Genomic DNA, 12,197 nt, shown 5'->3' on the forward strand with positions numbered 1-12,197 from the left:
ATATATATATATATATATTTGCAAAACACATTTGCAAAACACATGAAACTCAAGAAGAAGGAAGACCAAAGTGTGGATACTTTGGTCCTTCTTAGAAGGGGGAACNAAATACCTAAGGGAGGAGTTATNGAGACANAGTTCAGAGCAGAGACTGAAGGAATGACCATCCAGATACTGCCCCACCTGGGAATCCATCCCATAAAAACCCACCAAACCCAGACACTATTGGAGATGTCAACAAGAGCTTTCTGACAGGAGCCTGATATAGCTGTCTTCTGAGAGGCAAGCATTTATACATATTTGCACATTTGGTAGATGGAGCAGAGTCCCAACAACCACAATTTATTTTTTTCTCAGCCTTCTTTTATTTTATTTTTTTGAGATTTGTTTTTTTCTTTATGTAAATACAGTGTCCTTTTGTTTGTTTGTTTGTTTTGGTTTCAGTTGTTTTGTTTTGTTTTGAGACAGGGTTTCTCTGTATAGTCCTGGCTGTCCTGGAACTCACTTTGTAGACCAGGCTGGCCTCGAACTCAGAAATCCACCTGCCTCTGCCTCCCAAGTGCTGGGATTAAAGCCATGCACTGCCACCACCACCTGGCCTTTTCTCAGCCTTCTTATACCTTCTTAGACAAAAGGTCTTAATAAAGTTACCTCACAGATAAAATGTTACACAAAAGGGATTTACAGAAAGATGTCGATAGTAAGTTTAAAGCAGTGTTACATTCTTTAACCTCATTATAAGTTTAAAGCCACTGTTTCATGTGGCCTTGCTTTATCATAGTGCAGCTCTGTGGCCTCATTCTTGGACCTGACCTACGATAAATATTTTTCCTTGATCATAAATCTGTCCCAAGTCTATTTATTTTCTTAGTGCAATTTATGAAAGCTCATTATATTTCTTAGTATGCAGCCTTTACTTACTAGTCTATGAGGTGGGGGCACATTCTAGACTGATTCTAATTTTATTATATCTATGGGAAAACATCTCAAATCATCTTCTATATGCTTCCTAAAATCATTTTAAATAAATCAGAAATTTTATAAAGGCCTTAATTCATCTAAATAGCATTAAAATATGAAAGTATGTCTTCTTAGTGATCTACAGGAAATTTGCCCAATAGGGTGGGCTGATGATACCCAGGAATCATTAGGCTATGCAATAGTGGCAGAAAAGGCTTATCAGCAGCAAGAAGCAATCCTGGAAGAAGTCTCTGGGGTCCATTCCTCACAGAGCACACTCATCACAGTTGTGTAAAATGGTGGGCCATCCTCTGAAAACTCACTTGCTTGCCATAACCTTTCCTACATGGCTGTGTCATTGACCCACCATGTTCATATATTGAAGCCTCAGTGTGGAAATGGGTCCACTGTGGAAGTGAGCAAGGTTCAACCAAGCCAGAGAGTAAAACATCACACGGACCAGTGTCCATATCAGATGGCATGTTGAGCCTGTTGCTTCCTATGTTTCTATGTGCAAAGGTTCATGGGATCCTACAGTGACTGACAGTCAAGTCAAGTGGTCTTTGAATGACCCTTGCTTTGCTTGAGTCTTGGTCTTGGACTCCCTGTGTGAGAACTGTGGGAATTTCTGTTAAGCCTCGCTGTCTATGGTATCTACCTACTGTACCACAAGAACAATAGAGTTAGTTTACTATGATTATTCTTCTTAAAAAATGCCCCCTGACACTTTTCTATGTCAACTAAGATGCAGGAGTAGCTCAGAGATAGAAGTCATGTTAGCATGTGCTAGCCCCTATTTAGCCTCTAGAACTAAAAAATAAAAACTCTGAAGATTTTCATTTATTAATGCATTTATTTGTGTGTGTGTGTGTGTGTGTGTGTGTGTGTGTGTGTGTGTGTGTGTGTGATTTGTGTATATGTGTGTGACTTTCCTTCAAGACATGGTCTAGAATTTCCTTCAGTGTGTTCCAGATTGTTGGTTTGTATTAAGGGACTATTTAAGATATGCCTGTTAAGAAAAATCAGGCTACATAAAAATGGTCTGCAATAGTGTTGAAAACTTCTTGTAGGTAAAAACAAACAAACAAATAAACAAACAAACAAGGAAATAAAAACCCAAAACACTACCTTCATTGCTTCTGGGGAAAGATGATTATTCTACATGTAAGCCTCACTTGGCTACCTTGTAGTACAAAGCCTTAGAGTAGATATGTTGCTAACTCGCAGTAAAATCACACTGTGATGTTTGGACAGTGGCCTGCCGCCTCAGTATCATCCTGACAATGAGAAGAACCAGATCACTTAGCTAAAATGAGCCTCCTAGGGTTTATGGAGGATGCCAATGATAGCCACAAGGAACAGAGTTCTGAGTATCCTGTCATGAATCTTCAAGAGAGGTACCATGCAGGTGGCTACTCAGGGCACACATACAAGATGCTACATGGGAATTGAATGCTGATCACTTAGCCAGGAACATTCTGGTGAGTGTCCTTCCTCAGGATTTCCAGAGCCAATGTATGCTGCTCTACCTGGCGGTGCAGGACTGGCTTGCCTCCATGGTCTCATAGATGTTTCAACCAAAGCTTAAGGTTTATATATGAATACTCCTCTATGCTGTCCCATTTGTGCAATAATGTTCCCGATTTCACTCTAGTAACTTCTAGGAGGTCACTTGGTTTATCTTCTAACCTTCAGACCTGTATCACTCTCCAGTAAGGAGTACTCCCTGTGGTGATGTTATTCAAGGGCCTCACAGGATTCTCCAGTCTGGCCCTGGATAGTCAGATCTTGAACTTATAAGATCAAGCACCACACCTTAATCTGTGCATAACTGGCATGCTGCCTATGGAGCTAGATGCTGCTGCTGCTATTACAAAGATGCCTGATGTCCACAGAGATGTTTGATGACCTCAGTGGCTCAGCAGGTTCCCAACAATCCTTTACTGGCATGAATGAGCATAACCATCATGACCAACTCACTTTGGGTGTGACAATGACCCCCAAAGCTTGCCAGTCAATCACCCACTCCCCCTCCTCTCAAGGACTTCCGGGATAGCGCTGTTGTCTCCTCTGACCAATGCTTTCTAAGATGAAGAGGTGATCCTTCTGGCATCTGAGACACAGCTCCTGCTGTTGAGTAGACAGACCTGGAGGATCTGGAATATCCATGTTTGCTTGTGTTTAAATTGTTTTTAGCCAACACATAAAATAGTGTACTGGTTACAGCTTCCCACACGATGCCATTGTACTGACAGTCACCTCCCCCTTTTCCTACCCTCTTCTTCCTCTTCTCTTCTGATGGTTACCTTACTCATCCCACAGTCGCCCTCTGGTGTCCATGAATATGCGTTATATACAGATCTGGATTCTGCCAATTAGAGAAACATGCAATATTTGTCATTTGTGGCTACTCCAGCTTCTCTCATTCCTTTTTTCTCCTACCTTTAGACACCTTCTTCAAGCAACAGTGTGAAATTCCATAGAGGTGAGATGCTAAGCAGTATTTGCATTTTTAGTTCATTTTCTTCACCACAGTGAGTGTTTCTTCTTCCCTTCTGATTTCATTCCTGGAAAGGACATGGTTTCTCTTTTCTTTACATCTGAATGGCATTTCACCATGCATGTATGAGTATGCATATATCACATACATATAGCATTTATACCAGTATATATTTGGCAACATATGCAATTCTACTGAAACTTGAAGGATTCTAGAAAATGAGAAATTCTGATATCAATTGTTGTAAGGTCCAAAACTTACAATCATGTCCAATAGGTGTGCAAAGGGACCAGATACAAGTTTGTGTTGGCAGATCAAGTATAGGTTCAAGGTCTTAGGCACCATTTCCTTCTGAGGTCCCAGCAGCTCAGGAACATAACAGTGGCAGGAAAGTCAGGAAGATAACAGAATGCATGTGGCTTGTCCTAACAACAGTATGTCACAAAAGATCCAAACCCAACTGCAACAAATTAACATTCATACTTATAGGTGTTAAGGTGGGGTAGGAACTCGGACATCTTGTTCCTGATGATCCATTTCCCTTGAACTGGGGTGTATTGACTAAGGGTGCTGGAGTCACCCCCCGTCTCCACACCTGCCTGAGGCTGATGGTGGAGTTTCTGGTTTCTGAGGGACCTCTGCTGCTCCCTTGCCTCCTTGCTCCTCTCACTTTTGCCCAGGCTTGTCCTTCCTGCTCACTCCCTTCATTTTCTCTTCTCTCAACTCTACAGCCTTACCTTTCTCCTCATAGCTGGCTTTTTGGATCTTAAATGCACTGAGCCAGGGAAATTTATATTACCAAAATTATCAAAAGAGAGGGCACAAAGAAAGAGTGGGTGAGTCTTATCCGCTTCGGTTGCCCTTGGAACCTCCCATAGAAACCCATCTTCCCAAAGAGTTAGGAGATACAGCTTGCACCTTGTGAGCCAGCATCCTACTCTGCCTCCCCTGGCTCAGCTTCCCTCTCCAATCATCTTACTCCCTGGAGAGGCTTCAACAGGTCCTCTTGCCTGTGTCTAGTGTCACCTGCTCTTTCTGAGTGCCAGGACAGCAGCAGCCACAGCTTTGCCCTGGGGATTTGAGTGAAGCTGTAAAGGTTAAGTTCAAAAGTCTAGAAGCCTTGTTCTTCAGTTCTGACAGGTGGAGTGGCAATCACAGAGGGGATAAAAGAGCTGAAGGAGATGTCTCATACTTCCTGGAGTGACATCAACCAATGAAACCGGGGTTCTCCAAAACTGAAATTGGGACCTAGAGAGGATGAAACAGTCCAATCCACAAAGGTCTGTCAAGACAAAAGCCGAGAGCAACCACAGCCACTGTAGCTCATTCCCCTCAAATCCAAGTGCTAAGAAGGACTTCTGGAGACAGCCACCACTCCCACTGCTGTGGGTGTCTCAAGCTTTTGCCTTACTTCCTCTGGCCTGCAAGTGTCCACATCACAGCTAGCTCACAGTTGGCTTCAAGCAGCTGACGGAACGTGCTCAGTAGAGCAGCTTAGGTAAGTGAGCCATCCTCCATGGCAGTCGCCTCTGTCTCAACATCTTTAAACTTCTCTGTCCCAGTGCCTACCAAGAATGCATTCTGCGGGCTGTGGAATGATGTGGGGCTGCCAGTACAACCCAGAGCTCTAAGGACAACCCTGGCTGCTTTGGTGCTTCTCTAGGAACTCTGGCTCCTTGGGACCTACATAGCCTTCATCAGTGGCTGAGGAGGACTTAGATACTAGGGGAGTGTGGGATGAGAGAAAAATCCCTCCCTCGGTCTGCGTAGATTGGGCTACTTACAGATCCAGATAGAAGGATCTGAAATAATCCAAGAGGGTATATGCAGTAGGACTTACCGAGGCAAGGGATTTAGCAGGTCTCCAAGCCCCCCTGAAGCTGCTCCATCTTCTTGAAGACATGACCCCATGGAAAGGTAGGGGGAAATTGCCCTTAAACAATGAAGAACTCCACGCTGGAACTAAGTAGATCTAAGAACCTCAGACCCTGGAGGTTTTTCCCTAGAAAACAAGAGCATTGCTCTCCCAAGCACGAGGTAAAGCAGCATCCTAGNTGGAAATGCTCTACAGCTGTTTCTCAAGAGCTTTTCCCACTCTTGTGTCCTCATTCCGTGCCTTCCTACCAACTGGCATTGCTTGCAGAAGTAGGGTTGCCTGCCTGATTGTCATCTGTTTTCCACCAGTGATAAACACAGCAAAAATTTTTATTTCAGTGCTCAGAATTTATCCAGTGAATACTATAAAGAATTTTGAAAGAAACTACTAATATTTAAAACCAAGTCATTGCTACTGGGATATCAGGGAGTTTCGTGTAGGTATTAAAATTTGGTGAGCCTCAGAGTCCATCTTAGTTGTTAAAGACCATTATCTGGATAGATGCCCCCAGGGAGTATTTGAATCATAGAAAAGTTTTTGTAGTCACAGGTGTTGTATTGAGATAGACCAGGTCCCAGGCTATCCCACAGACTCTCTATAAATGATTACACTGCAGTTCTCCTGAGTTCCACATTTGCCAGTGAATATGCATCCTCCTTCAGCACATAATGTGAGATGTGGATCCTGTTCTCTTCCCATGTTGGGGAGTGAACCTGGGGTGCTGTCTTGTGACAGGACCTGATTAAGGTAGTGCTGGATGGGAAGGACCAGGAGGGATTAAGTAGCAGAGACTGCTTTCAGTGCACAGAAGAGGGTGGGGCTGCACGTTTCATCTGGGCAGAAATGGAAGTGCTATTCATGTAACCTTACTTGAGTTTCAGTTTTGTTTTTGTCTGGCTTTCATGTCTCCACCCTACCTATAGCCCCTACCTCCATACCTATCCAGCAAGGAGACTGTAGCAGAAAGATCTTGCCCAGAATATCTTCTAGGTTGTTTTCCAACTCAACTATGCAAGAGCTGAGATGACAGGTTTTGCACCACCTCCTTAGCTCCCTGCTTCCTTTTGCAGTGATGGTGAACATGTCTCCAGGCAGTCCATCAGCAAAAATGGTCTCAACTCTGGAGCAGCCCTCCCATGGAAGAAGGAGGAGCCAAGCAACACTAACTAGCTATAATAAGGAATAAAAATATAGGCAAGACATACATAGATCACTCTGTCTCTCTATGTGTTTTGTGTCTCTGTCTGCCTGTGTCTCTTTGTCTCTGTCCTTCTCTCTGTCTCTGTCACTGTCTCTGTCTGTTTCTCTTTCTCTGTCTATCTCTGTCTGTCTCTGTCCTTCTCTGTCTCTCTGTCTTTGTCTCTGTCTCACTGTCTCCCTGTCTCTCTGTCTCTCTGCCCTCCCCACCCACACCCTGCTTTCTTTGCACCAAGACTACAGAACTGTAAAGTTATGCACAAGTGCAAGTGATTGTCTTGGGCTAGCCTCACTGGAGTTCCCCTGCCCAAATCAGGCCTTCTGCCTCAGCCTCACTTCTGGAATGTCTTGTGATCAGGTTCAAATGCTTTCTCTCTGGGTCCTCTTTGAATGAAGATCTCCCAAGAAGGCAGCTTTGTCCTTGCTCTGCTCTGAGTTTCTAGGTAGCCCTGAGGGATGCTGGGTCTACTGCTGTTTGTTCCTGGGTTGCAGTCAAGGTGTCCTCTCCTTATGGCACTAGACAGAAGCCTGTAGGCTTGCCCATGATACATCTGGTGGGGAAGAGTCTGATGTCATGCTCCAGAGAAGAATTTGCTTGTTCATTTCCAAATTCTTAGGTGTTTCATCTCCTCTGTATGACCGAGAAATTCTGATTTGAGAAGGTCGCTCTCCAAGCATAGAGCTGTTTGTGTTTAGATGGTTTTAGCTATTTTACATACTACAGGCAGATGGTCAGTACAACCTTCTGTTTTAGCCTAAGTCTTCATTTCCAGAAATTCCAACCCTTTCATCCCATGGTTTTGCTCCTTTGGGGGTTCCATTTCATGTTTTGTGGAGTCTGGCTCCATTCTGTCTACCTGTCCTGTCCTCCCATGTTCCTTTCCTTCCCCCCATTCCTGCAGATCTTTATAGATGCCTGAAACATACTGTGTCTGAGACTAGGGACTCCATGAGGGACCTCTTGGGCTTACTGAAAATCTGATGTGATTAGCGTACTCAAGCCCCAGTCATTCTGAGGCATGTTAGTAGGACAGTTACAGTAAACATTTGAAAGTTGCATGGNTGACTCTCTCTTTAACACAGTAATACTACCTACNGGATTNCACATCAGGTAAAAGTCTTTTTTTAAGCACACCGTTGTTTTAATANAAACTGATTGTGAATGATGAGTGATCCCAGGGAAAAGCAAGACCAGGGATCTGTTTCCAGCACCCACCTGCAGGCTGATATCCAGTCCCAGGGAATCTGATGCTCTCTTCTGGCCTCTGTGAGCACCATGCTCACATGGTGACAGACATGCATGTAGGCAAAACACCCATATGCCTCAAATAAAATAAGAAAGTTTCTAAGCAAACAGAAACAAGAAGAAGTAGTTGGCAAATGTCAAATCATGTCAGGTCGCAGTGTGTAGTGAAATGTACTCTGATATTTCTTAAAAGGATAGCACCAAGGGTGAGAGACACAGAGCCTGAAGCTGTCTGCCTCATGACCTTCAGCCTGATGTAACAAAGAGCCACAATCTTGGTAGGTTATGAAGAACAGATATTTGTTTCTCTCAGTGTAGGTGAAGATGTGCAAATCAAGATGGCTATAATCTAGGGACATCCTCTTCTCTTTGAAGACTGCTAACATTTCCCTTGGCTGGGATGCAGCACAGAATGATCTTAGCTTGTCCTGACCCTGGGGCCAGTTAGATGACATTGTCTTAGTGACTTACAAACCTCCTAGTGTCCTCATCACCACCAGAGTAAAGAACTAAATGACCTTTGAAAAGAAACAGGCATTGGGTCACAATGCTTCTGCTTCATATGTAAGAACCTCCCTCACAGTAAGGATGTGGGTGTCGAATAAGAATAGAGGACCACAGCCTGGTCCATCTTCTTCAAGGCTAATGGCCAAAGTGTGTGAATGAATTTATTCCCAGAAAAAAAGGAAGATCATTGACCTACTTTGTTTTTGTATGTTCGTAGATCCCCAATGGGCAATTTTGCCAGAGGTTTCCCCATAAAAGTAGACAACTGGTAGATGAACATCTAATTATTAAAAGAAAAATAAAAAGTAATAAATAAAATAATAATATTTTTCTTCCAAACAAACAAAACCCAAAAACATAGGGAAGTGGCTCATGTGCTTTCTTGTAATAAAAGCAATGGAATCTGAGTTCCATAACATTGACTATTAGGAAGGAGGTAAATCACTCACTGATCCAATGATGCTGAAATGCAGAACAATCAAAACGAATATAGCAAAACAGTGAGAGAAGTCACTACATATACAAGATACCGCAGTCTAAATGTCCATTCCTGGTTAGCCATTTCCTTGGCCTTCACACTCACCAGTCCCAGGGAACAACTCAGCAAGCACATTTTGCTGTTAGCTTCTCAGTACAGAATTTGTCCTCTCCTCTTCAGCCCAACTCTAATGTCTCTGTCTAATTTTAGGTGCGGATTTCAGCTCGGGAGCAGCAGGACTGCTGGAAAATGAACATCACCGTTGAAAGGACCCCTGTGCTGACTCTAAATGTAGGAGAGATCACACTTGGGATAGAAAGTAGGAAAAACATGGAGAATCACGACAGGGTAGAAGAGAACAGGAACATTTCAATACCTCTGTGTGCTCTGTTGAATTCTGGAGAGGGAACGGTCAAGGCTCACATTAAAAATCCAGACTACATTTTCAGGGAACATGGAATAGGTGAGGATTTGGAAACCTCTTTCAAGAACATTTTGCCATATAGGCCCCCAGAAGTTAAGCAAGATAAATCCTACTTTTTCATCTTTGTAAAAAAATCACAGGGCCCAGATATCTCTGTTGGGAAGCCTGCCACCATTGCAACCAATTTGTACATGAGAAATGGGGCATCTTCAGTTGAAATGAACTTGGATGCTGCTCAGGAGTTCTTAGAAAANCTNAAGNTTGCAGGAGGAAGGTCGCCTTCAGCAAGGCCTTCAGAAAGGCCAGGTGATGATACGCAAGAGGAAGTCCATGTGCAGGAGTTGGCTGCTGCTTTTTTTAAACAGTCAAAACTTACAAAGATGGAAAAATTCTTATTTAGTGAATCCAAAAATGTTGAATATAAATCCTTTGAAACAAAAAAGTTGCTACAGCGAGTTAAAGAGGTTCTCCCTCGAACTGTTTCTGCCTTTGCCAATACTGACGGAGGATATTTGTTTATTGGTTTAGATGAAAAAACCNAGCAAATAGTTGGTTTTGAAGCAAAGAATTGCCAGCCTAAGTGCTTANAGANTGAAATAGAAAAGTGCATCCAACAGCTGCCTGTCACTCACTTCTGTGAGGAGAAGGAGAAGATCAAGTACAAGTGCAAATTCATCGAAGTCCACCATTCCGGAGCTGTGTGTGCATATGTGTGTGCGCTCAGAGTGGAGAGATTCTGCTGTGCAGTGTTCACTGCAGAGCCCGAATCCTGGCACGTGAAAGATGATCGTGTTGAAAGGTTTACCATAGNGGAATGGATCAAGTCCCTCATGTCTTAGCTAGTCAGGTTCAGGAAGGGGAACTGGCAATTAGAANACATTTAGCTAGGGAAATTGGAAGGGTTTCTCTTTAGGATTTGAGACAAGATCGTTACTCCTGATTATTCAGCTGCTGATCTGGACTGCATCTGGAACCTACCTGGGAGCCCAGATTCCTCTCTCCCTGGTTTTACCTCAACTCCCTGTACTCACTTGTAAACAACCCCACCCCCAACCCAACATCTCCCCAGTTCATCTCTATTTCAGGAACTGGCATGTCTTCTAGGAATTCTCTATTCAGTTTTACTCCTACCCCTTCCCCATGTTCCTTTCTCCCTAACCTTCTCTCCTCTCAGTCACCTTATTAGATAATNCGCACCCCTATGGTTTATGATGTGGAAAGTGCTGCACTGCTATCTCAGGCTTTGCAAGAAGAAGGTCTGAGATGAGGCCAGACCAGCACCTGCACACGGAGTCTGCAGAGTTCCCAGCAGCTGCTTCCGCCGCCCCCCAAGCTCACTGCTGCTTCATGAGCCCCCTCCAACCTCTTGCTTTTCATAACATTTTCAATAAATAGATTGATAAGCAAATAAAAGCCTCAAAAATGTGCACACCGTATACAGTCTTCTGTGTAGGAATCTGTCGATAGATTGGGAGCCGGTTTAGACTTGAGAAAGCTTTGACTTTGAAAGACAAACATCATATGGAAAACCATGGAACTGCTAACTTCCAACACCAGGTGCTAATGCCAACTCGGCCAGATTCCAAGGTCCATGTCAGGCTCTGCACCTCTCTAAGCCCCTGGCCATCAGAAGAGTGACACGTGCCTCAGGTTGACAGAAGTGTTTTGATGTATGTTGAGTTGAAGGAAATACATTTATTGTATTTTATATCAACCAAATTGATTACCCTTCGATGCTAAAATGTTTTCTCTAAAATCCAATGTTCGCTCAAATGANTTCCATGGCAGGAAATGTTCACAGGAATTCATTCTCTGCACTAAGAGATTTAAAAACATAATTGTCACTGAANGTTCTGTAGGATAGCAACTACAGAAAGAAGTTTTTTTTTTTTTTAAATAGAAAGCCACAGAAGAAAGTCCATTCTTGTTCCAACCTGCTCCANCAAGACAAACCCCAGGTTTTTTAAACTGTATTTGCCTTCCTATCCGGTTATATTTTGCCTAAGTTGTAACCATAGATAGACTCTACTTGGTGCTTATCTGGATGGTGGTTCACAGCCCCCTCCTACTCAGCAGTCTCTCAGTAGCNGGCAAGCATCTTCAGGTCACAACTTTGGCAGAGCTGGTCCTCCAGTGCCTTTGAGCAGGGAGGGAGCAGGCAGTGATGTGTATCCTCTGTGTCTGGCTGGCTTCCTGCAAGTGNATCTCAGGCCTGTGGTAGAGGGAGAAGGTGAGGGGTGAAGAGTTCACACAGGCCTTAAAACCCAGGAGAAATGGGNCAGGGTCTCCAACCCTCCAGGGGACTTAGTCCCAGAGCAACACAAGAGAGGCATCCTTCTTNCATTTTCCAACAGGTCACTGTGAGAAGATGGCACTGATGGCAGTTGTGCATGCTCTCCCCCCTCCAAGGAGTGCCAGTCCAGTCGCCAGATACAGAAACCAGGAGGTCTGGAAGCAGATTACTAGTGGGCAGCAGAATATGCCACCCAGTGTATGCCACTCTGGCATTATTTGAGTTAAACACTACTGAAAAGCTTCAGATGCAACAGAGACCATATAACTCTTTGTCTTCCTAGAAAGANGAGGGGAAACCTCCCACATGCTACATGCCCTCCCTACAAGAAGGAATCATGCTTCCCAGGGAATCACAGCCAAGAGAGCTCTGTAGAAAAGGCCTTTCTCATTTAGATTTCCTCTCTCTGCCTCTTCTCCCCATGCCTCTTCCTTCCTATTCCCCCTTCCCTGTCCTTTCTTCTCCTCCTCTTATTCGCTCTTTCTCTCCTGCTTTTCTTCTGTCCTGTTCTTCCTTCCAGATAAATCAGGATTCTGCATATGAAGTAAAATCATGCATGTTTCTCCTTCCAGGTCTGGCTTATTTGACTCAACACAATGGTCTCTGGTGGCAGCCACTCTGCTGCCAAAGAAATATTGTTTCATGTTCATTTCATCATGGTTATGCCAACCCACACTGTGAACATGTGTCACCACGTGCTTGCAGTTGTCATTTTG

At 43.8% G+C, this 12,197-nt stretch overlaps 1 protein-coding gene across 1 annotated transcript; it reads left to right on the top strand.

Annotated features, from left to right (window-relative positions):
- Positions 1–4,724: 4,724 nt before the first annotated feature.
- Positions 4,725–10,624, top strand: LOC110305491 (schlafen family member 12-like). Its single transcript, XM_021177489.2, has 2 exons — positions 4,725–4,958; positions 8,975–10,624. The coding sequence occupies exon 2, from the start codon at positions 9,014–9,016 to the stop codon at positions 10,025–10,027; it is 1,014 nt and encodes a 337-aa protein (XP_021033148.1). The 5' UTR covers positions 4,725–4,958; positions 8,975–9,013; the 3' UTR covers positions 10,028–10,624.
- The last annotated feature ends 1,573 nt before the right edge of the window (positions 10,625–12,197 follow it).

This window comes from Mus caroli, chromosome 11 (genome assembly GCF_900094665.2).
Source record: "Mus caroli chromosome 11, CAROLI_EIJ_v1.1, whole genome shotgun sequence".
In the NCBI taxonomy this organism is placed as follows: Eukaryota; Metazoa; Chordata; class Mammalia; order Rodentia; family Muridae; genus Mus; species Mus caroli.